Source organism: Bombus impatiens, unplaced genomic scaffold (assembly GCF_000188095.3).
Source record: "Bombus impatiens unplaced genomic scaffold, BIMP_2.2 scf_0064, whole genome shotgun sequence".
Classification (NCBI taxonomy): Eukaryota; Metazoa; Arthropoda; class Insecta; order Hymenoptera; family Apidae; genus Bombus; species Bombus impatiens.
In genome coordinates this window covers 2,246,103-2,272,162 of record NT_176483.1, presented here as the reverse complement: position 1 = coordinate 2,272,162, position 26,060 = coordinate 2,246,103, and the positions used below count along the sequence as shown (strand labels likewise).

Sequence of the window (26,060 nt, the reverse complement as noted above, 5' to 3'; positions counted from 1 at the left end):
GGGCCCAGGGCCGGGTCCTGGTTGGTGGCCAACCTCACAGTCCTGGAAGACAAACTCCTGCACCGCTGCCTCCTCGTCCACTTGTTCAACCGTTCCAGACAACTCCGCCTCCGTCTCTGCCTCTTGCACCACCTCTACGTCCTCCCTGGCGACCACCACATCGGCCACTTCGTCGACCAGCTGCTGTTCCTCCACTCCTGGCGGTGGACCGTCTTGCACGATCACCGCGGCCCGCTCCTCCGAAACGGCAAAGAACGTCTCTGTCACGACGATCAATGTACCCCCTAATCAGGACATGCACGATGGTAATCCTTTACTATAGAATATAGTTTTCTTACTTAATATACTTGAATTTCTACTAAAACACTTGTCACGCTTGTTGCGCGATCAAAGAGGGTAGTACGGCAGAACGGATCACGCGGTATAACGCGCTATCGCGTAACCAAATTGCAAAATAGCTTGAAAACACTGTATATGCGGTAGCTCGTCGTAGTACTATGTTCGAACAGTTATCATAGAAATATTTCGTATCCGCCAGTGTATAGAAAAGTTGCGTTATATTATTATTATTATTATTATATAATTAATATTATATTAAGAATATCGGTGTTTAACCTAATAGAATGTATGAATACCACTACGTACGTTTAATTATTTCAATTTCCTGTTATTTAACAGGAAATCCGCTAAACTAATCCTTCTAACTCGTGAAAAAAGTTATTCCATTTTAATCGGAATATTAACGGAAGTAAGCATATGTCGTGTTAGGTGGAATAATAATAGTATTCCAAATTATTTCAAAGTATTTCAAATTGTTCGACGAAAAGTAATGGAAAATTAGCGAAGTAGAGACTGTACGAGGCTGGTACAATATCGCCACGGACAATATATAACGAGTACGAAATTGTCACGGAGTTATCTCTACTACTTGCCGAGATAACCGATCCAAGTCGTACATTCGTATTATCTAAGATAGAGATTATCTAAGAATCATCGAAAGAAAAAATATAAAATTTGTACGTTTATTGAAATATCTACTGTATATATATAGTATCCGCTATACCAGAAAATGCTTAGTAGAACGAGAATCTTGCGATAGGCTGTTGGTATAGTTAGATATCTAAGCTATATAAGCCAGATACTTGGATCTTAATTTCGCCTGTTTTATAGAGAACAGATAGAAAGATCCATCGATCGGCGTATAAGAGAGAAAGAATTTTTGGTCTCTCGGTTGTTGAATGGAAAATACAGAGACGATGTTTGGGCGAGGATCGTCGTACACCGGATCGGAAATGCTATAATTTTGCCTAACGAAATTCTTTTCTATCTTATAGCTTACGCTATAGCCAATGATGGCGGTATTTTTAGCAGGAAATTTATTAGCCGTGATGAAACTGTTAAATCTAACGAAACTGTCTGATGGGATTTTCAGGCAAGGGTATATGCAAGTATCTTGGCGGGCAGAATGGCGTGACGGTATCGGTGGTGTCGAGCTGTGGCTCCATACTGGGATGTGGAAACGCGAACGTTGTGTCTACCACGGGGATAGGCAGTAGCACCGGCACACAGAGTATCGGCATCGGAGTGAACATCCTTGACCAGAGCACGGCGGATGATGACGCGGAGGATAGCGACGTTGAGATAAGCAAAATCGACTTCCGAGGGGTGAATTTGCGTACGAAGAAGAAGCGAGACGTGTCTGGTAGTCAGAGTCAAAGCGGGGAGAAAATCGGCGATGAAGAGGTCGAGGATGGAAACGGTTGTTACGATGGAAGCGACGCGTCTCAGCAACAACCGGAGAGGCCCATGTCGTGGGAGGGAGAACTATCCGATCAAGAAATGTCTTCCAATACGATTACAAATCAAGTACGTGCCCTAAGTAACTTGCTATTATTTTCCAAGCATTCGGTAAAGTTAAACCATTTGAAAACCAGCATATAAGAACAGCCTAATAATCGCTAGACTACAGCTCTTTTCTTTTAAGCGTTTCTTACTACGGTAATACTACTCGTTAGGTAAGGTAAGGTACTCTACTCGTTATAATATTTAATTCGGAATGACAATAAGAACGATTTACGATGAAATCCAGTTAAATATGTAGGTTAAATAGGTAGGTTAAGGATAGGTTAACGATAGGCTAACGATAGGCTAACGATAGGCTAATGATAGGCTAATGATAGGCTAATGATAGGCCCGAGTGCGTGCCAAGCAGGTTCCAACGTGGTCCAGCTAAATTTCCACTCTCTACGAGTATCCGTTTGGAAAAAAAATCAGCGATACTTTTGGACACATTCGTATTTATCTATAAATCTAAGGATATATCTAAGGGTAGAGTACTTTGAGAAGCGTAGAAATACCAGGCTTCCACCTAACTGAGTTTTTCGTCATTTCCCTAAATGAAACGCGTCTTTGGTATGGGCATTTCTATAAACGAAACTATTTATTTTATCACAGGATACACACGAGGACACGTCAATGGAGGGTGTTCAAGTATGTGGCGCGAGTCCCGGGCCAATGGAACAAAAATTTCCCATAAAACCAGAGCCAGATTTTCAGTCCAACCCAGGTTTCACGTTTGGCTCTTTTCACGACACCGGATTACCTCTGAATCACGGCCAGCAAATACAACAACAGCAACAACAGCGCAACATCGAGAATCTTGAACAGACACAACAAAACGATTTGCCTCTTCTCGTAGGAAAATTACTTGGTGGTTACAATAGTTCGACACCGAATCACAGTCCAGTGTTGAATCCTAGACACCATTTAACAAAGCATAGCCACACGAGATCGCAGGTAATACAAACCAGCGTGTTTCTTTAACGTTATCCGTGTATCGATTTTGAAATTCGTCGTTCCAGTGTACATACATCCAGTATGAGCGTATAAACGTTACGTTCGTCGGAACAGCGACCAGATAATATAATTGATAATAGAACGGACAAAGTCAGCTATTCCACTTTCTACTGTCCTATTTCTCGTAAAATAGTGAAATAGCGATCAATTAAGAAAATGCAAATTTATGCAACACGTAACGCGTTACTTGCCGATTCGCTCGTATCGTTAGGTGGTCGATTATCGTGCAAAAGGAAAAGCTGTTCAATCTGTTACTTCTTGAAATTGATATTTACGTTATCGTTATATCCGAACGAAAAGTCAACCCGTTCTTTCCTATAACATCCCTTATTACGTTCTATCGTAATAAAGCATTTGTAAGTGTACATGTTTGTGATAGCTTTCTCGAATTATTATTCGTAAAAGTATTCGACGTTGCAACATTCCTAGGCACCTTTTGCGTATATATACAGCAAACATTTTGAAATCTCGTTAGCACTGTAACGAGACGCGATCACTCTGCTTGGTATATTAGTAAAACTTGAAACGGATCTGAAAATATAAGCGTATAAAATTTACAAGATATTCGTTCGTCGATAAAATTTACAAGATAAAAATATTCGTTCGTCGTTGTTGCAAGATATACACGCGTCTCGTAATACACTTGTTCTTTTCGTTTCTCGCTTTCATATTTTATCGTTAAAATCACGTTATCAGTCTCGGCACTTGTTCCAATTTTCCAATAAATCCTTTAACGCACAAAGCCGATTTACGATAGTATAGTTGAATACTAAAATATACAATTGCGTTAATGTTTAAACACAGGTATTTGAAATTGATAAATTTATAAGGGATACTGCAAAAAAAGTTCTCTGCAAAAAACGTTCATATTGAAACTGTATTTTAGGAAAAACTTATAAATTATAAAATAGTATGTAACGTAGATTATAAAATCTAACACAAGTTGTATTTACAAGCTGTACTTACTCGTATTAGAAAATAATAATACGGTTAATAGACGTTAAGCAACCAAGATCCTAGCACACGCGATTAAATAGAAACGATAAAAATACCATTACCACGCCTCCTGACACCTTGAAAACTTTTCAGGTGCCGTCACCGGACTCGGCCATTCATTCCGCGTACAGCGTATTCAGCTCCCCGACGCAAAGTCCTCACGCAGCTCGCCACTCCCCCCTGGGCGCGGCAAGTCCAGTTCCATCTTCGTCGCTATCCTTGTCGCGACACAGTTTCAACAATTCCACTTCCTCGTTGTCGCTCTCGTTGTCACACTCCCTCTCGAGAAACAATTCGGACGCCTCGAGCAGCTGCTACAGCTACGGCTCTCTCAGCCCACCCACACACTCGCCCGTCCAGCAACCGAGACATCCGCAACATCACCAGCATCAAGTTGCTCAAGGAAGCCCGCTTCATCTGCCAGCAACCGCTTCTTCCGCCATTACTCATCACTACGCTTCCTCTGCACCGGGTTCTGAGCTATCTCCAGAAGGACACGCTGCTACAGACGATCAGGAAGACTGTAGAATACCCTCGGCACCGTCTGGTATATCCACGAGGCAGCAACTAATTAATACCCCGTGTCCAATTTGCGGGGATAAGATCAGTGGTTTTCATTATGGAATATTCTCGTGCGAGTCGTGCAAGGGATTTTTCAAACGCACCGTCCAGAATCGAAAGAATTATGTGTGCCTTAGAGGCGCGGGCTGTCCAGTCACCGTTGTTACCAGGAAAAAATGCCCCGCCTGCAGATTCGAGAAGTGCCTCAGTATGGGTAAGACGAGTGAAAGTTGTTGTCATGTTTATTCGTCGACTGGTTTTCGCTGGATAACCGATAGATTTCAGATTATTTGAGATAATCGAGTCACGCGTCTTTTAGTTGTAGAATCATTCCGATGAAGCAACAACCGATCCGGATCAGGGTTAGTTTCGAATCAAGCCTAGGATCAATAAGATCATTCGAAACAAAGATCTTACGACGTTAAACGTGGAAAAGTGCAATCCGAGATTTCCAGGCATTTTAAACGATATTCTTGTTCTTCTACGTTTTACGTCGCATCGCATACTTGTATAATCCTGTAATGGATCACAGCTGCCTCCGGTTTTGTTATATAGTAGTGGTAATTTGACGACATTTAGTCTTTTCGCGCGAGATTATTATTTTAGGCGTTTCATACGGGTAATCCATAATTCTATCCATATATATGTCGGAGATGAAAGAACACCGGAGCCTTTGGAATTTTGGATAATCCCGCGACATTGTAACCTAGAGTCTACTATAACTGTAATTAAACAATTGTGGTTATTCGATCCGATTGTAATTGTTCGAGAGTCGTGATAGCGAGCTTGGGTTCGAGGCGACAGCCAGTCGCCGAACGTAGCCGCGGTCACGGGATGAACGCTTTGTCTAACAAAGGCATGGAGTAATTGTATCGAGCTCTCCTCAAAAAGGAAATAATTGTAACACTATTCTTCGAGTAAGATGATTGCCAGATGTCGATGCGTCTCCGCAGTACATGTTCGGCTAGCTCGAGGGCCCGTTATAAATCTTATCTAACCACCGATATGGAGATTGACCAACTAGCAGCAACGCCAATTTCCCTTACTTTCTGAACGAAGGCTTTTCTCGACGAATCCGATGATCTCGTGTTCTTAGACACACCCTATTATAGTTTTCCTCCGTGGCATCATCGGGACGGAAATTCATTCTCTCTCGCGATCTCATCGACGAAAAGAGTAACCCCTTACGACCAGCGAATATTACGCGTCCGACTTGGATTTTGTGAGCACGTTCATCTATCATCCCGTCGACCGCGGATTCGTTATTGAACCTAGGATCATTGTCATTAGTTTCTCGAGTATCTAATTACCACGGTTATTTGTCCAGTTCTATGATAATCGTATTTGCACTAGTCAATGTCTTCTCTATTGCATAACGACAACGTATAATCCAAACGAAGATTCGTTTCACGCCCCTAACCCTAATTCTAATGTAAACCCGACATATACATATCCATAGTTTTATGTTATTTACATAATTCACCTCTGTGCTTCATAGCCTCTGTGTAGCCTTGGAGGCGTTTGACAGTTACGTTTCCAAGCGAACGGGATAAATTATTATAGGATATTATTCGATACAGAATTTCAGATCTGATTCTTTCTTCGACCAATTCTAAAGTTAGTCGACGAATGTCTGCGAGTGTTCCGTTAACGGTGACGAGATTTATTCTATCGCAAGTGAACGTCAGGCCGTTGGTAAGAGATGTCGTCGTCGATAGGAATCGGAAACAACGCGATGCGGACGACTGACTAAAAGCATTCTTTTAACTGCGACTTGGATAGATCGATTTGCCAGGAAATTTGTTATAAAGGCTGTGTTCGTTGATTTTTCGATCGACAAGAGTATTTACGACACTTGTAGATCGACTTGCATATCGTATCGTGCGCTCTTTCAATGCCTATGCGTCACGCGCGTTTCCCTCAATGATAATCTAAAGGTGTAGACTTGAACGGTATCGTTCAAGTTCGTGTTGCTTTCGTGCTACTCTTTCGTTGATTATCCTTTCTAAAAACTCGCACATAGTGTTGGTCAGCGCTGTTGCGTTTGTACGATAGCTTTCTGGTTTATGCTTATTATTTTTATTTGATTTAAAAATCGCTACAACAATCGCTTTCCTCCGGTTGTTGGGCAAGATTCTGTGGATCCGTATAATTGAAAGTCTTGAAGAGACGATTCGTTTCGGATGGGTGTGTTTTCAGGGCCTGGGATGAAATCTTTAGTTATTCCGAGACATTTTCCATTTTGAAATTCACAAAGAAATGGATATGGACGAGCTTCGCGTGGAACCGCTATCGTTTGTTTTCATCCGAATAACGCGAGACGTTTTCGTTTCATAATCTGTTTTAATCGAAAAGAAGGATGGATAATAGTTACTGTTGCTAGAATCTCTTTCAAGTATCGTGTGTTCGTGTGTTCGGCTAATGTTGTGCTGCGTATTGGTTAGATCCATTGATCCACTGACAGATTCATCGCTCGTATCGAAGTGGATTAGTGATTTGGTTTAAGATTTGTCTCGATACTGATTTGTTTGTTTCTACTGTTTCATAGTTACTGTCATGCTTACTGTTTCATAGACGTGAGTCTTTTAGGCTTTTCTTAGTGTTAGCAGATTCTCCCTCTCTCTCTCTCTCTCTCTCTCTCTCTCTCTATCTCTCTCGTCCAAGTGTATACGCAAATTTTACCATTTGAAATCCTTAATATAAATCTTATTGATTTGGGTCCTATTACTTGTACAGTGATATTATAGCTTGCGGTCCTTCGTAAGCAAGGATTCGTGCCTCATGGCGTTTGCGTATGATTTGTTTGACCGTGGAGCGTTGTTACGAATTGGATTACCTATTGCGGTATCGAGAAACGAGATACTAAACGAGATCGATGTACTCGGCAGTTTGCTTATACTTGTACGCTTTTATAATTTATAGATTTAAACATCTTAAACGACATATAAGAATTATCAATATTAAAACTAAATTTTAGAAGAAACGTAAATTATCAAACATACAAATTGCTACTACTTATTTTACAAAATTGTGAGAATCGTGTAATTCTGATTATCGATAGGTATGAAGCTCGAGGCGATTAGGGAGGATCGCACCAGGGGTGGCAGAAGCACCTATCAATGTACATATACCTTTCCACCAAATTTTGTCGGTAGTCCTGCAAGTAACATGTCCAGCGACAAATTAGCTACCGGAGGAAATTGTAGCCCAGCTCCAGCTGGTAACGAACATCACTATCCGGCAAGGCACCATTCGAATCACTCCCATAAGATGCAAGTGGTACCGCAACTTCTACAGGATATCATGGACGTAGAGCACTTGTGGCATTACAACGATAACGATCGTATGACTGGGATTCAAAACGCAGGAACGAATCTTACTAGAAACAACGATTCGATGTTATTGAGTGTTAGAAGCAACGGAGGATCTGGAATAGAGAACGACACGGGCTCAGGTATTGAGTGTTCCTCCAATAGAACTACAGGAAATGGTAATCCTAGTAATAGAAGAGACAACAGATCATGCTCCAATGTTTCTAACGTTGGTAACGAACAGCACGCTGCATCCGTTGGTAACAGTTCTCAAATCAACAATACGAATTGCAATCCAACTCAACATCCTGATTTTCTGTCGAACCTCTGCAATATCGCTGATCATCGACTCTACAAAATAGTGAAGTGGTGCAAGAGTTTGCCGTTGTTTAAGAACATTTCGATCGATGATCAGATCTGTCTGTTGATTAATTCTTGGTGCGAGCTACTGCTCTTCTCATGCTGCTTTCGCAGTATGAGCACTCCCGGTGAAATTAGAGTGTCTCTCGGTAAGTCGATTACACTGGAACAAGCTAGGCAGCTTGGCTTAGCGACCTGCATCGAGAGGATGCTTGCATTTACTAACAATTTGAGAAGGCTCCGAGTAGATCAGTACGAATACGTGGCGATGAAGGTAATTACTTTTCCTTCGTTTACTTATTCTCTGAGCTTTTTATTAACAAATGTTTTAACAGTGACGTTAATAGACAGAGAGCATGATTACGTGTGAAAAATAAATTCAAAGCAGTAGCAATAAGAATCTTTCGAATCAGACTTTCTTTCTGAAAATTTGCCAATAAATAATAAGAAGAATTAGGAGTTAAATTTGAAAATTGTTAATAAACTTGTTCCTATTTTTCTTTCGCTCTTTCCTTTCGATCACTTTAATATAAATACCTTGTCACTCGCATAGAAACCTAATAATAAGTAGATTTTATAATAGTCTGACTGAACAAATCGGTATTATATTAAGGAAAAATATATTCTCGTACTTGATGTAATGATAGGTATATTGCCCAACTACGAAGAAACATAACTATATAAATAGCTATATGCCACACTATGAAGAGACGTAATACGTCAGTTTCTCCGGCCTTCGAATGGTTTCGAATATTTTACCTGATATTTTACACGATTTACTGCAAAATTACGGTAAAACGCGATATTCCGCTCAAAAGTCAATTTTACTGCTTTCACAGAAAACGTGCTGAACAAAAACAAAAAAGGAGTAACCGTACTGTACAATCTTGTTCTTTAATCGCTTAAAACGTTCAAGCTGTTTAGTTAGCTGTGAAAAGTTTATACGAAGATTTGCTATATGAATTGATGTTTTTAACAGATACTGCTACTTTTCTATAATTGGGCTCATCGACTTAAATCACTGTTAATTTAGAAGATAAAAACTAATTTATTTCATATCTTTCATTTTATCGTATCAAAACAAGAAAAAGTAACTAATATTCTACTTTAGGCATTGTAACATCACTTTTACAACTTTTAATTTCTTATTCGAATAAATTTAACACTCCGATGGCGACGCGATGTTTGGATCCATTCGGATCGTCATTCTACGCAATTCAAAGGTAAACAAACTCTGTAACAACTCGAAAAGGAAAAGGATGTTACACCTGTTTCGAAAATAACGATAACTCTAGAGTAAAATGTAATAACTGTGGAAATATATCTATACATGTGTATATATATATATATATATATATATATATATATATATATATATCTGTGTGTGTGTGTGTGTGTGTGTATATATATATATATAGCGTACACACAAAAATTAAAACGCTTTGTATGCATTGTGCAGCATCGTAATAAACCTTATTTGCCTACAGTAGCCTTCTTTTTTATTCCATCATTGATTATTGTCACTCGTATCGTGACTCGTATCGTAGACATAGGAAAATAAGCATTCGAACGATGAAAAGCTAAATTCTCATACGAGCATACATTGGGATCCGGGGAGACACAGGCAATGGCCGACGCGAACCCCTTCCCCTTGGCCGCCCGCCCTCGGAGTGTTAATAGAAACGTGTTATGCTATAACCGAATATACTAATACACACTGATTATAAAACTAACACGTTTCGTTTTTATTATTTATAGGTAATAGTACTATTGACCTCTGATACGAGTGAACTGAAAGAACCAGAAAAAGTTAGAGCATCTCAAGAAAAGGCTTTACAAGCATTGCAACAATATACTATCGCAAGGTACCCTGAAATGCCTGCTAAGTTTGGTGAATTATTATTGAGAATTCCAGATTTACAAAGAACATGCCAAGCGGGAAAGGAATTATTAAGTGCTAAACGTGCTGAAGGAGAAGGCAGCTCGTTTAATCTGTTGATGGAATTGTTGAGAGGAGATCACTGAATTATTATTACCACATTGAACAATGCCGTAAGTTGATTATTAAATTTATAAAACCGATATATAATATATGGTATAAATGGTATATCCTTTAATTAATATACAGAATGTTCACTCTAGTACAGATATGGGCAAGTTTTAACTCACATAGTGTCGCAACAGTCATAGTCGAAGATCTATAATAGTAATATTGTCGTCTACTCGATCTGATCAATTTTGATCGCGCACCTCAATTAGTTTTTAATACAAACAAATATTTATAATATAATACTAAAGTGTAACACCTTTTTAGCACTTTTTTAACTCTTATAAACTTGGATGTTTCGATTCGATCGTTATCAACCTCTAGATTATTTTATCGTAATATTAAGTTTGATATTTATTGCCACATTGTTCCACGCCTGTAAACCATTTTATTACGTGTACCAGTAACATTATTTCTATTTCTTTCTTTTTTATTTTTTCAGAAATATTAGAAATTAGGGTTTCCAATGATTTCTATCCTATATGATAAGTTTATTGATATATAGATCTATTTGCAATGGATTAAACAGGAAACGATGATTATTTAACGTGAACTAAATACACTAATGTGCTATAACTAAGACGACTAAATGGGTAATTCACAACTCACAACTAATAGCTTACAACTCGTAACAACTCGCCAACTCAACTCTCCATTTCTCACAATTCCACTCTTCACAACTCGACTCTCAACTCGCGACTCTTCGACTCGACTCTCAACTCACGACTCACCAACTCGACTCTTCGCCACTCGACTCTTCGCCACTCGACTCTACTCGACAAGTAACAATTCCCTGGCCCTTTTGGCCTAACGGCACTTGGACTTTCTCGCAATATCGTTTATGGTTCATCCGATATTTCTTAGGCCATTTGTCCACGTTACCACTATTTCTGTGTTCATACACATGGTCATACATTGTCCGATCTTGCAAAACTGCTGATTATTATCTGATTAACTTTTCTTTTCTCTTTTTTTTTTCTTTTTTTTTCCTTGTTACATCGTACTATCACAAATAGCTAAGAAATTGTACAAACTATTAATCCTTTGCACTCCGAATTTTATTTCAATTTCGTTATCCAGCAGCTGCCAACGTTTTTAGGCGTTTTATTTGAAATTTACTTTAACTAAAAAATAAGACAATTTAACGAAATAACTTAATAACGAAATAACAAATTCGCTTAAATACCAGTTTTATTCGCGCTATTGTCGTATTTTGTAATTTTTAAGTGTACGATATATCTTTCGCGCGTTTCACAAAAAAATGTGGGACTAAAAGAATGTCGAGTGGGACTCGACGAAGCAGCTCCTGAGATAAAAACTGATGTCGAGTCGCACTCGACATAGGAGTGCAAAGGATTAAAGTAATAGCAAATATAAAGCTATTTAGGAAAATAGATCTTTTACTATATATAACTTGAACGATTTTTTCAGATTCCACGCTTATGAGGTGCATAAGTTCAGGGAATCGGATGTATTAAATAATCAAGGAGTAGCAGAAATGTAAACAAACCCATAAACATTGCAGTCCATGATACATTAGTTCTGGGTGAAGGGACTACATTCTTGTAAGACTAATTAGAGGTTCACTGTTTAATGCATAAAGCAAACGAGAAATGATGTTTCGTTTCTCAATATTTTTTTGTTTTTGTTCTTTTTTTTAAAATTGAAATTACTTTCACGGGGGTGTTGCATGATACAACTCCACCTTGAAACATAACGAATTTCGAAGCGGCCTATGGTATGCTCGAAATATTCAGCATGCATATTTCTATGCAAAAGAGACTGAAAGTATAATCGAAGCAGAGATGCAGAGCATTTACTTTTACATTAATATCAATGTACAGAGATAGAAAGATTGAGAGAGAGAGAGAGAGAGAGAGAGAGAGAAAGAGAGAGAGAGAGAGAGAGAGGGAAAGGAAGAGTGAAAGAGAGAGTGAAAGAGAGCACAAGAGAGAGTGAGAGTTGGTATCAAATAGCATAAAAATGCTAAATTTTATTAGATAGGTTCGAGTAAACGACGAATATAGAGTTTTAACCTTGATAATTATTATTATAATAAAACAACCAGTATTTTGTATTGTTCTGCGCTTACTTAAAAATAAGACATAGAACGATGTCTTATGTCCCGGTAATGGAAGTGTACTTAAAACATGAGTCGACCAATTGTTTACTTATAGAGCAGTTAATCGTGTAATAATTAATAGGTAATAACATTTAGCTTATCAACAGAACATTATAATTTTTATCTATTACACAAATACATTTTTTTTTTTTATTCTCTGTACGTTTTAATAACACGCCGACAACGGATGAAAGATTTCGTACGATAGCTCGATACGTACATAGCTTTTTAAACCGCGTGAAACGATTTCTGATATTCTTTTTCTTGTAAATGAATTTTATTTTGGGACACACGTTTCCAAATTCTATGTTACATTTGTGACAATGATATTTTTGTCGGATTTTTATAAAAATGACGTTTGTTTGTTATTAAAATTTTACGATTATTTTATTGTTTAGAAACTAAGACAGTTTACGTTTGGTTTATTATGTTTATATAAAAAATATGTATCCTTTGTCGTAACGAAACTAGAACGTTAGTACCAGTGATTAAGGATTTTTATTAAAAAAATGAATATAAAATTATATTTGCGATATTTGGAAAATTCAATTATATTCATCGAGTACTTTATCGAAAGGAAAAGTTAATTTGTTATTGTACGTTTAATATCATTGTTAAAGAAAAATTATAATGAAAATTATTAAATTATTATAAAAGTTATAAAAGTATAATGAAAAATTGCGCTTTTGTTGTAAACTGGTGCAATCTCTTATTTCGAATAAATGCGAAATTTTTTTATAAAAAATTAGTCGTAAAATGGACGAGTTGGAGCTTCCTATTTAAAATGAAGAATACTCATCATGTCTATCGTTGGTACTATAATGAGACTGTCATATCAACGCATTATTCTTTTTATTAACACGGCAATTACGTTTCTTTTGATTCATCGATGAGAATATTACAATACGCAATATTTAATCTGTAATATAACTTGTAAGAATCGTCTTCCCATCTTTATAGCAGATTTCCTTGTGCAGAAAGTGTAGGTTGACCTGTTGTATATCATACAGAGTGTTCGATAAATATGATAAAAGACACGAGAAAGACATTTTCCATCATTTTGATTTCAATAGTACTATTACGATATTGCAGCTGATACAAATTTGTTTTTAAGATATTGAGATATTTAATAAAATAAACCTCGTATTTATCAATTTTAATGAAACACTCTGACATATTGCGTGCATCGTGAAACATTTTGTTTGTAAAGTTTAGTTTCAATTCAAAATAGTATCAAATTCTTATTGTACTTCTCATTGAACAAATATTCGCTTGTTAGTCGTCTAATCTGTTACATCCTCTTCAGGTTCCAATACCGTATAATTTTTCATAATAAAATTTTCTTCCCTGTAGAGGCCAACTTCTCTATTTCCAAGGAATCTTTTTTAAATAGTCCTTACTTAGTATTTGAATAACAAACAGGATTAAAGCAAAACTTCTAGTTAGAAATATATCGATGATAATACAACTTATCCGAATCTGTAGTAACCTATATGAGAAAATAATTCCTGCAAACATTGTTTTGCTATAATTAGTTATTGTCATTGTAATTATTCGAAAGAAAGGGAAAGCTATATTATGGCGAAAAATACAGAGGGGAAATGCAGTAAAGCGTGTGTACGCCATTCAGGCTACAGTTTTTAATAATAACGAACTATGTATAAATAGAAATTCGCCCGTTAAAAGAAGTATTATTAGTAGATTAGTTAGTGAAATACTATGAAAAAAATTACTGAAATATTTGTGCCTTCGATAAAATTTAGTATTTTAATCCTTTCGTAATGCGAGGTAGACACGAGAAGAATTATATTAAGAAGATCGTGTAGAGATAATATAAATATATAAAACCAACAACCGACAGTCTGATTAAAATTATTAGTCAACGAAGCATTCTTTAACGAAACGATTATCGAACTTTCGATAAGCTTGTTTCTCTGTTTCAAAGAAACTGCAGAAGAAGCATCCGATGCTTCTAACATCCGTGTTTCATTCGAAATTGAAAATTTGCTCTATCTTATTTTATCGATACGAAATCGAAAAAATATAATTATATCATGTATCTTGGCATATATTATATTTTACATCTACCATAATTAAACTATCTTTTAATCATACATTGAACAAAAAGAGAATCGATTGGTAGCTAAAACAATTATAAAACTAAAATTTAACCAGTAAAGTCTTTCACTTTTAATTAGTCTATGTCAATTATTCTGTATATGGTAGTGCTAAATTTTAATTAACTATTTATGCGAACGAAAGAACGAAAATTTATTTTAGATCGGAAGTTTTGTACCAATTAGAAGAAAATATAAATTATATGACGCTGCTGTAAATATAAAAGTACAGAATAATATTTTTCTGTAACGTATGTATAAAAGATAGAGAGGGACGAAGAGATTGATGAGTCTGATAAACGAATAAATTTAAACGTAGGAAAAAGAGTAGGAAAAAAAGAGTAGAGAAAAGGAAAGGTACGTGCACGAGAAAGAGAATATCTGTGAATGCATAACATTAATTTAAAGGAAAGTGCACGGAATAAAATTATAATGACGTTATATTTATATTTAACTCGTTAAAAAAATAATCGATTGTGATCTAAATTTGATAAAAGACAAAGGAATACGGATATATTGTGGAACGTCTGGATACGTTTATAGCTTGATCGACTTTGTTTCACTTTGTTGTCCACTCAACTATGACGAAAACTTTAGTTTAAGCACAGTTTTATTTCATTGATTCTCGATTAAAACTTCGATAATAACGATAATAATCGTCTTCCTTTTGCAAAGATATAGTATTAATTATATAATAACAATAATAATAAAATTGGTCAAAATTTATTCGCCAATCATGACAATATACATATGATACGCTCGAAATTGTGAAATTCATTAATATACATCGATCAAAGAGCTTAAATACAGTACATTGTAATGATTAATACACATATATGTACATGTGCGTGTTGAAACTAAAGAAATCGTATGCTAGAAATAATAAATAGTACTCGCGCATAGTTTAATGTGTAATCTTTAATAGGATTGTCAAACGCAGCGGAGAAAATTTTTATATCAGATGCAAACATATTAATGAACTTTATATCATGCACGATGAACTGACTTGCATTTATTTTTCTTCCTATACTATCGTATTTCCTGTTTTCTTTCTAATAATCCTTTCTCTTTCGACAAGAACACGATCATTTCTGTAAGACAGGTGAATGCGAATCACTTGGATTATCGACAAAAATATTTGCTTGTCAAGTCAGTTAATCGGACGAAAGCAGATTGCGAAAATATTATAATCATGAAAATACTTCATATTCCCAATATAGAAAGATGGCTATTTAAACGCAATTAGAGGATAATTTTATACATACAACATGTTCAATGCGAAATAAATAAATTTTTATAAAGTATCGTATTCTCTTCTTACTGTTCGATTAATTTCCCATATTTTCCAATTCAAGCGTGTAATTCGATTCTTATTTAAAAATAACTTTCTTCAAAATTCTTCGTACCTATTTATACTTAGGATTTATATATAATATATGTTACGTCCGATGACTCTTGACGTAAATCAGAATCCATCCGTCGGTCGAGGCGGCCACTAACCGTGCAGATATAATTAGTCGGACTGCGATAATCTTCGTTCTTATAAAATATATTCAAGTCGAGACGTTCCTTATGGTTATTGTTCCATCGAGTAAAAAACTGGGAAAGTCGGCTTTTTCCCATGATCAACGGTCATTTCCACCCAGCAATAGTTTTCCTCTGCGACAGCATCATCGGAGAACTTCGCTAGTTTGTCATACCTTAGATCAGTCATCTGTTTAACTTATATCTATACGTACCGAGCGTAACTGTCTATGTCTACAAAGTTGTTCGAATAAAGTGCATATTGTAACCTGTTACTTCGCTGTTATAATCAGTTCAACCACCTCTATTATCCTAAACGAAATAGGGGATCGATCGTTTCGTGGCGTCGATTATCTAATCGTAACGTTCGCGACTCTAATCGTTTACGACTCTCGTTCACACGATCTACCGCCACCGCGTCTCTCCGCTAACGCTCCAACAATATATCTTTATACTTTGCACTGTAAAAAATGAAAAAATATGAAAGATGGATAATTTGGATAATAAATAACGGTAAATATTAGGTATATGCAGAAATTGGAATCCTGAGAGAAATCAGATTCGTATATCGATATTACATTGTAAAAAAGACATGTAAATTTGAAGTAAAGAAAGAGCCGTGAATATGTAAAAAGTCTCTGTTCTCAGATGTTCGTATTAACATCTCTGCTATATAATAACTATCAAAGCAAACTATCGTAGCAATAGCAAAGTAATAAAAAGATTTTTAACAATAATACATATACATAGTTATGTATTTGAAGTCTAAGAAGCTTTGTACTCTAAATTATATGTTTTTAGTATAGTATATAGTATATAATATAATCTTTATAAAAAATATATGCAAGTATAAGCGAGAAGGATAGGGATAAAGCATTATAACAAAATATGAATGGTAAAGCTAAGGGTGGAAGATAATAATTATAATTCGTATATTTCAATTACAATTCAAGGTATGTAAAGTAATTAGTGATAACTGGTAGTACCAGCGACTCCACTCGTTAACGCACAGCACGATCGTATATACGCATAGAGATATAAAGATAAAGTACGCGGTCATATATTACCGTGTAAGTGAATGCGGTATGGGAATAGAAAGATAACGCTGTGTAGAGGCCCCTTCTGTTCTTGTCTAATCCGGCATACACACTGACGCTACTCGTTGATAATTATTACACTTACGTATTTACAGGAAGAATGCGCATGCGTTATAAGATAAGAACACAAGGGGCCTTTATACAACCTTCTCTACCTATTTCTATATTGCTTTTTCGGTTTGTTCACACACTCTCGCTTCTTTATATCCCTATCTCTATGGTCGAAACCTGTTTACATGATCCTTTCTGAGTACGGCGGAATTTCCTCTCTGTTAACATCAAATATCACATTAACTAGAAATATTTGAATTTCACTAACTGTTAGGGAAATTTTGTATCTAGCTCTAACGAGTTGGTAATATATCAGTCTTGTGATCCAAGTGTTGAGGGAGGTGCAAATTTACGACAGCAGGACTTTAATTCTCTGCGACTCAAGTATTAAATAAATTATACAGAATTTAAGCAACAACAACAAAAATGGTTGATCGCGTGAACATTAAAGAAATGATACCGGCTTTACCGGATGAAAAAATTGGTAATTGACCTAAACATACATATTTATTTCTTAATTTGACATTGCCCCTCCCAATAATGTGCTGTGTTTATATGATTTACAAGGATTATATTGCTTTTATTTGCGTCTTAATTTTATTCATTTCTCAAAAAAAAAAAAAAAATGACAAATTGCTAATATGTACGGAACTATATCCAATTTTTTACTGTATATGTCATTTCACAGAAGTTTGTTTCTTATGTCATGATAAAGACATTCATTCTTTTTATAATAATTTGAAAAAGCTTTGCGAGACACACTTTTGTATAGGCTAACGATATTTATTGTTATTTAAGTAATATATTTTTGTTAATCATATATTATATTTGTGTCATATTTTTATGTATACTTGTTATCCTGAATATAAGACTATAAGCATCTGCATAAGTTTGCATTATTGTTTTATTCTTTTATTGGCATGATTACATGTTGTTTATTAACAATAGATAACAATAACGTTTAAAACTTTTTAGATATGCTAGCAGCTACGAGCATTCTTCAGCAACAAGCTGCTGATATTAGGAATCAACAAATCAAGTGGCAATCGTATCAACAGTAAGAATACCGTCGTTTTAAATATTAATATCAAAATATTTCTATATATATGTAAATATTTCATAAAGTTTTATTTCGAATAATCTATAAAATCTTACATATATATAATATGTGTATCTCTTCTTTATTCGCATATTATACATACAGGATAGGGTCCAGTTTGTTTCTATAAAGCATTACTATATATTTTATAAGTAAAAATAACAAAAGGAACCGTCGTATTAAACATAGGCTGGTAAATTCTTTTTTAAAATGTTATAACAGAGATACAAAATAGCAAAGTAGTTTTTTGCTCGATAAAGGAACAGATATTTGTATTAATTCTAGTTCAGTGGTAATATGTAAAAATTGAATTCGTTACATTGAGAATTTCTTGCTGATTCCCTTTACCGTTGGTGAATACATTACAAATCCAGTGCATTAATTTTTTCTCTTAAAATTATAAGAAATACTGTAATAGCATAATATCTGGTGAACCCAAAAGTAAACGAATTTGTTCATCTCGATTTGCTCGTTATTGAGAATATCGTTTGTTTAAGTATTATATTTGAGCCTACATGTGTATTTTTTTATATTACTCTGGTCACTAAATAGTTCTTGATATCAGCTAATACATTATGAAATCAATAATACATGATACCATTTAAAACAGCCAAACAAACTTAATTTTTTATCGAAGGAAAAGTTTATGGAAATTTTTAATATTAAAATTTGTGACTGATTAAAAGCTCACTAGCTGTTTTCAAAATATTTTTTCCTCAAATTTTCCTGAAAATACATACATATATATATATAAATTAAATGTATTAAATAACACTTAATATTCTATGTTTTATAGGTCTCATATGATATCAAAAGAAGATTATGATTTTATAGTGGCTTTTGATACAAACGATGCTAGTGTTCGAGATGCAAAACTTAAAGAAAATCCACATCAAGCTGCTAAAACTTTTCTTAACTTACTTGGCCATATTTCAAAAGACCAGACTATACAATACATCCTTACAATGATTGATGATATGCTTCAGGTACATCAAATCACATAAATTAAAACATAGTAAAACACCCTTTATCCAAATTCGTCGGAAGGCAAAATGATTGAGATAACTGAATCATTTGTGAAATAAAAGTGTACTAATTTTTTTTTATTATCTAAAACTTTTTATTCGAGTAACCAAAATTCACATTTACATTTATAACTAAATCAAATCATATATTTACCTTTTTTCTTTCTAATGATATAAAATTATTTATATTCAAGCTAGGAGTTTATATAACTGAAATTATACGCGACAATAGTTGAAATAATAAAAACTCATTTCACTGAAATAAATGGAATTCGCATAGATTGAATTTTCTTGTAATATGTGATTTATTTTTATTAAATGTTTTCAAATATATTTTAGGAAGATCGAAGTCGTGTAGAAATCTTCAGAGAACATTCAAGTCGCAAACGTGAATCAGTATGGGGCCCTTTCTTGAACTTGTTAAATAGACAAGATGGATTTATAATGAATATGACCTCTCGAATTATTGCCAAACTTGCTTGCTGGAGTCACGATTTAATGGAAAAGACAGATCTTCAATTCTACTTGACATGGTTAAAGGATCAATTAAAACTCAGTGTAAGTTAACAGATATATAATTATTTAATTACACGATTTAAGAATTATAAACATACTTTAAAAATAAAATATATTTGTGTACCATCATAAATGTATTTTTCATCATAATATTAACACATGCTTCTAATTTATTAGCACTAGCTTAGCTTTTCTCTTTTATATAATGTAATTATGTGTGTGTACACAATGGTGTTGGTTTCCATTATACCATATAGGATGGAGAACGTAATTGGAACTACTTCTATTATTCCTTAAAATATTTTTATATTGTTGATAAGTTGAATGAATAGTTTCAAGGAGATTATGACTTGATATATTGCAGAATATGTAATTATGAAGTAATTTCAATTGCCTGCTTCGTGTAAATTATAACTCAAATATTGTATAATATAATTCATTAATTAGTCTCAAAACTATTTTCCTTTGTTCATTTGTATTTTGTATCATTATATATTATTTCTTTTTAATCATACAATAAGTGAAATTCGTAAAAATTTATATATTTTATACAAATTTTATATATGTAACTTCCACATAAGTGAATTTATAAAAGTCTGCTAAAGTATATAAATACAAATGCCAATAAATCGCCTTAGATCAAATGCTACTAACTATACATTAAAAATATAGGCATACTGTAGCTTACACAGTAAAGCGATAGAAAATGATTGCAATTATTTAAATATATGGGGTTTTAGCTTGAGGTTCCTCAGGATACAGATTTACATACAAGAGTAGAACAAGGCAACACTATAGACAAAGAAGCAAATGAGCTACATGAACTACAAAGTCTGGTTAGTCTCATAATAATTAAGTATGTATTAACACGAAAAGGTCATACAGCTAAACTTTCCTATCAATTTTTAAACATAAGATAGCGCGAGGTACAAAGAGTTATAATTGCAAACAGAATACAATTGAATATAAAAATAAATAAACATTATGATAACCATATGTAATATTCTTTATACGAAATTATTTTTATTTAAAATAGAAATTACTAATGCTGGATGCCTGTGCATCTCTGATAAGATTTTATCGTTAATGTAAATTGTTTTTGTTTTGTACATATAAGAGTGCATTCGCATTTGGTTTGCATAATGATTTCTTTCTATTTTACTTTTTTGGTGCACACACATAATTTAAATTTCAATCTTGTTGTTTAATTATATTTTTATTATATATACCATCGTGTTTATTCAGAATAATGAATACATTCAGTCCGTGGCACGTTGTTTACAAATGATGCTTCGCATAGATGAGTATCGTTTCGCATTCGTGTCAGTTGATGGAATTTCTACTTTACTGAGTGTTCTGACGGGCAGAGTAAATTTCCAAGTACAATATCAACTGATATTCTGTATATGGGTACTCACTTTTAATCCTTTGCTTGCAGAGAAAATGAATAAGTACGTATTGCATATATGTATATTGCATATGTGTAATTGCATTTTAAACAGTTGTTAAAAATATAACATAAAATTTTTATTTTAGGTTTAGTGTCATTCCTATATTGGCGGACATTTTAAGTGATTCTGTTAAGGAGAAAGTAACTCGCATTATTTTAGCAGTATTTAGGGTAAGTTACTTAATCTTTCCATGAACGAGACGGCTGTAGCCATCTAATATTGTTTTTATTAACAACAACATATACGGATGCTAATTGATATGAAAAAATACCAACAAGTTTCGAAATCCTGTCTAGTTTTGTGAGATATATGTGTGATTCTATGTGCAATTTCAATTTTACAAGTGTCCGCGAAAGTGTTAATATGCTAAACATTTCAAAATTACAGTTACAATAAAAGAGGTGGTATAAGATAATGAAAAAACATTTTTACATATGCTTAATTTACTTCTATAGTATATGGTTTATAGTTTATAGCTATATAATTTTTCACATATAATATTTCAAAAATTCAAATTCGAATGTCTGTCAGTAAGGAATCTATTGTACACCGATCATTTCTATAAAATGTTCTTTGTATATCTTAAGAAAAAGAAAAAGATAGAAATATTAAGTATATCATTATTTGGTTTTCGACTGTGTACATATATTGTTCGGTATAGAGACTATGATATTTCATTTTCAAATTCTAATTTATTTTTAAACTCCAATATTCTCGTAAATGTAGCAGAAAATTACATCTCACTATTTTAATGAACTAACATTTTAATGACATGGTATTGATTCCTGTTAAAATTTAAATACAAGGGTGAGATTTCATAGCTTTCATATTCAGCAGTAAATAATTTATTAATTAAATCTTTATTAAAACAATCTATGTATGACTGATTTTCTGATTAACAGACACTTAAAATTTACATTTTTGGAGATTCATTATAAAAAGATACAGTAATTAATTAATCAATCCACAGTCCTAAAATTTTCTATACTTTTCTTTTAATACATATTCTATTTTTATTACTTTATTCTTTTTTAATACTCCATAGAACCTCATTGAGAAAGTAGAGGATGGACAAGTTGCTAAAGAACATTGCATCGCGATGGTACAGTGCAAGGTACTGAAACAACTTTCAATCCTTGGACAACGTAAATTTGACGACGAAGATATCACCGATGATATTGAATTCTTGAATGATAAATTACAAGCATCTGTTCAAGATCTAAGTTCGTTTGACGAATATTCGACCGAAGTGAAATCGGGACGTCTTGAATGGTCTCCCGTTCACAAATCTGGCAAATTCTGGCGAGAAAATGCTAATCGACTAAATGAAAAGAATTACGAGTTACTGCGTATTCTGGTACATCTGTTAGAAACTAGTAAAGATCCCTTAGTTCTCAGCGTAGCTAGCTTCGATGTAGGAGAATACGTAAGACATTATCCACGTGGTAAACAGTACGTTCAATGAAACTTTTTTACTTACACATTAAAAAGCGATTTACTGAAATCATTTTTTAAATTATTCCAGTATAATAGAGCAACTTGGAGGTAAACAGCGAGTAATGCAACTTTTAGGACATGAAGATCCTAATGTAAGATACGAAGCTCTTCTTGCAGTCCAGAAACTCATGGTACACAATTGGTGTGTAATTGAAACATCTATATACAAGACAAAATTTGTACTAAATTATTGTCAAAAGTTGTAACATTTGATAATATAAATGATTTGGTATTTTATTTATAGGGAATATTTAGGAAAGCAACTGGAGAAAGAACAAACTGGATCAAATGCACCAGGAGCAAAACCTGGAGCACAAATCCCAACAAAAGCATAAACAAGTATATAAGCTATGTAAGTTTCGATTCAAGTCTGTATACCTTGTCTTTGCTTTCATATTATTTACTTAAATACTTGCTTGTCCAACTGCTTGTACACTGTGTATAAAAATCGGTATGAGAAAAACATTCTTAGTATTGGAATCATATTATAAAAATTACTTTGCATTCTAATGTAGTTATCTGTAGATAGCAAGAGAACAATGTATATTCCAATATTCGTCATGTTGTCAAATCTAATAAATCAAGAAATGTACATAACTGTTATAAAGTATTGAATAACGGGATAAAGATATTTCTAGAATAATATTTATGGAATTTGTAAGTAAAATGTTTATGAAATGTTAAGAAAAATAAACTATTATCACTAAAAGAAAATAGAAAAGTATATGCATTATATTTTCATTTATTTTCATTTCTCCGCAAATGACAACTTTACATTAATATTGCAAGATGTTAATTGCGTTACGAGATATCGGAAAATGTATGGTATGTCAACTTCTCTCACAGATTCATCATCACCACAAAGACGACATTTTGTCTTGTCATTTAATCCTGATGCACTTAGACCCATTTCCATTACCGGACCCAATAACGTTCCACATTTTTTACAAACTAGAGTCTGAAACAATAACGTTATTACTAATTAAATGTATACTTATATAATAAAAAAAGAAAGAAATATGTGTTCATAGTAAACTTATTGGTGGCAATGTAAAGCTGTAATTATTGCGAGATGTTCTTATCTTATCTACATCTCTTACAAGTATTAACTAATGCAAAATAAATCAGGGACTTGGAAAGAAATGGAACTGAGAATATTTTTATGCTTAGACATTTAAATAATTTAAAATTAGACTTATTGTTATACGTACCAGAATATGTAATTATTTTTATATTTCTTAGTTATGTGTCTTATATTTTTATTATATTTAGTATAATGATAAAAATAATATTAAAATAATTCCTTTTTCTATATATAAAATAATTGTATCTTTTTCAGATATGTTACATGCAATTAAACAAATTTTATCATAAAAATAAATTTTTGTTCGAAATAATCAATATAAAGATATTTTTAATTTTGATTACGAATTTGTTTTCTTTTGTGAATAATATTATATAAATATAAAATTAAATGGGTAATTTATAAGACTATAAAAAGTGAAATTCTAGTATGAGTAATAGTTGCGCAAATAAATATTCATTTGTGGAGGTAGTTTTATAAAAGTTAGCAAACAATTTAAAAAGTTGTATTTTTTAAACAATTTCGATACCAGCAAAATGATAACTTAAACCCTTCCCATTTTTATATAAATTACAATATATTTCAATTTGAATAAAAATTAAACAAAAATGATCAATTTTGCATGGAACAGAATCAAAAGTGAACTATTGCCAGTACTTGGCAAATTGAGTAATTCACTCAATGTTTTTAGCATAAAATATTAAATGTAACAATTGATTTCATTATACTATCTGGGCTTAATTTGAGAAAGAATGAATTTCTCTGCTTTTGTATGACTAATGTAGCTTATTGCAATAAATTGATACTATAAACCAACATTAAAAAAAAAAAAATGTGGGTTAGTTCATTTTCTCTTAATGTCTCAATTATATGTTCTATTATTTAAATAAACTTACGGTAGTTTTGTCTGAACAATGGAAAAGACGATCCTGAAGTAAGAACGAACAACCATGAGATAGTAATGAATCTCGTTCCATTTCTCCAAAACGAACACCACCACCCCTCCTTCTACCCTTTATAGGCTGTCTTGTTAAAACATCAATTGGCCCAGTACTTCTCACCTGTAAACATGGTAATACAATAGATAAAAAGACACATTTTAACTTATTCTAAAGAATTTAATTTTCTCTACCAACCTGCCACTTATCTGAAACCATGTGACGTAATCGTTGATAATGTACTATTCCAAAAAATATATCAGCAGTCATTTCTCTTCCGTCTATTCCTGAATACATTCTTTCTGTTCCATAATAATTATAACCACCGCGTTCCAATAATTTTCCAAAATATTCAACAGCTGTCTCATCCTCGTTAAATCTAAACGATGTTGCATCATGTACCAACCCATGTATGGCTGCTGATTTTCCAGCCATCACCTCGATCATCATAGCTATTAAATATGCAATTTAAATAGTTACAATAAATACAGAAGCAAATATTTAAAATATTAAAATCTGTTTAAAAAAAATTAATTTTACCTATTGTCATACGACTTGGAAAACCATGAGGATTAAAAACAATATCTGGAATTAAACCTGTTTCTGTAAATGGTAGATCCTCTGCAGGCCATTTTTGTGAACAGATACCCTTTTGACCTGCCCTCGAAGCAAATTTATCTCCAACATTTGCATTACGCTAAAAAATTCGAAATTCTTATTTGGAATCCTTAGGTTAACATTCTTATACTATACAGAAATTACTATACAGGACTGTCACACATTAAGTGGTACAAGCAACTAGTACAATCATTTTTATGTAAAAAAATAAATTGGAAATTCGATCTGAATTCGATCTGACAAATAATTTTTAAAATAAAAATTCATACTTAAATACAGTCTCTCTTCAGGGCACAGAAAGGGGCAAGGACAGAAAGTGTTAAGGAGTTCAAGTATTTAGGTGTACTAATAAAAGAAAGTATAAAAAGTGCGAATGTCATACACTTAGCCAGATATGGGAAATCAGGCAATGAAATTTTAGAGATAATTTCAGATTAAGAATGTTCTTATTTAATTTGTTGGTGATGGGAGTAGTCATATATAGTGTGGAGCTGTGGGGTGTGCAGGAAGAAAGGAAGTGCTAAGAAAAGAGAAGAATATTTGAAAAAGAATGGATTTAGTATAATGGGAGCACAGGAAAGAAGGGAAAGAGGGTATGACATCTCAAATTGAGAGTAAGAGACAAGGAAGTGTAAATATAACAAGATTGCAAAATCAAAGTCTGTATAGCCAAAGATATAGATATAATATAAATATAAATATGTAAGGACGGTGCAACTGTCAGGAAAAAGAGTAGTTAGTGACACAAGTGAGATGCAGATTGATAGAGAGGTGGATCAGATATTAGGAG

General features: G+C 33.6%; 3 protein-coding genes and 2 long non-coding RNA genes across 9 annotated transcripts in view; 3 read left to right on the top strand and 2 right to left on the bottom strand.

Moving 5' to 3' along the window:
• Positions 1-162: 162 nt before the first annotated feature.
• Positions 163-11,263, top strand: LOC100746439 (nuclear hormone receptor FTZ-F1 beta). 2 transcript variants are annotated; one of them, XM_033324773.1, is made up of 7 exons: positions 163-305; positions 1,433-1,866; positions 2,455-2,796; positions 3,946-4,627; positions 7,475-8,358; positions 9,843-10,136; positions 10,750-11,263. In XM_033324773.1, the coding sequence occupies exons 1-6, from the start codon at positions 296-298 to the stop codon at positions 10,107-10,109; spliced, it is 2,619 nt and encodes an 872-aa protein (XP_033180664.1). In that variant the 5' UTR covers positions 163-295; the 3' UTR covers positions 10,110-10,136; positions 10,750-11,263. The 2 variants fall into 2 exon arrangements, with proteins under 2 accessions (XP_033180664.1, XP_033180665.1); XM_033324774.1 differs by lacking the exon at positions 10,750-11,263 and adding an exon at positions 10,574-10,742.
• Positions 5,762-17,212, bottom strand: LOC117152564. Of its 2 annotated transcripts, XR_004462952.1 has the most exons (5): positions 16,962-17,212; positions 16,071-16,355; positions 11,251-11,255; positions 6,157-6,162; positions 5,762-5,776 (listed from the first exon to the last, which is right to left on the bottom strand). It is a non-coding gene; the product is annotated as an uncharacterized LOC117152564 (long non-coding RNA). The 2 variants fall into 2 exon arrangements; XR_004462953.1 differs by lacking the exons at positions 5,762-5,776; positions 6,157-6,162; positions 11,251-11,255 and adding an exon at positions 16,009-16,029 and having other exon boundaries at positions 16,110-16,355.
• LOC117152561 lies at positions 11,378-15,676 on the top strand. The gene is made up of 2 exons (XR_004462949.1): positions 11,378-11,492; positions 11,563-15,676. It is a non-coding gene; the product is annotated as an uncharacterized LOC117152561 (long non-coding RNA).
• A 133-nt stretch (positions 17,213-17,345) lies between the features above and the next one.
• LOC100742411 (V-type proton ATPase subunit H) lies at positions 17,346-23,308 on the top strand. 2 transcript variants are annotated; one of them, XM_003485613.4, is made up of 10 exons: positions 17,346-17,526; positions 18,018-18,099; positions 18,938-19,127; positions 19,506-19,724; positions 20,423-20,518; positions 20,928-21,133; positions 21,219-21,303; positions 22,179-22,585; positions 22,659-22,772; positions 22,875-23,308. In XM_003485613.4, the coding sequence occupies exons 1-10, from the start codon at positions 17,469-17,471 to the stop codon at positions 22,963-22,965; spliced, it is 1,548 nt and encodes a 515-aa protein (XP_003485661.1). In that variant the 5' UTR covers positions 17,346-17,468; the 3' UTR covers positions 22,966-23,308. The 2 variants fall into 2 exon arrangements, with proteins under 2 accessions (XP_003485661.1, XP_012249476.1); XM_012394053.3 differs by lacking the exon at positions 20,423-20,518 and having other exon boundaries at positions 17,347-17,526.
• Positions 23,309-23,354: 46 nt separating this feature from the next.
• Positions 23,355-26,060, bottom strand: part of LOC100742287 (DNA-directed RNA polymerase I subunit RPA2) — a 13,907-nt gene continuing 11,201 nt past the window's right edge. Inside the window, exons 13-16 of one of the 2 annotated variants that reach the window (XM_003485611.3) lie at positions 25,193-25,349; positions 24,851-25,104; positions 24,611-24,775; positions 23,355-23,588 (exon numbers count right to left, since the gene is read on the bottom strand). In XM_003485611.3, coding sequence (XP_003485659.1) covers positions 23,379-23,588; positions 24,611-24,775; positions 24,851-25,104; positions 25,193-25,349 — 786 coding nt within the window. In that variant the 3' untranslated portion in view covers positions 23,355-23,378. The remainder of the gene's footprint in view (positions 23,589-24,610; positions 24,776-24,850; positions 25,105-25,192; positions 25,350-26,060) is intronic. The other variant, XM_033324771.1, reaches the window with a different exon arrangement.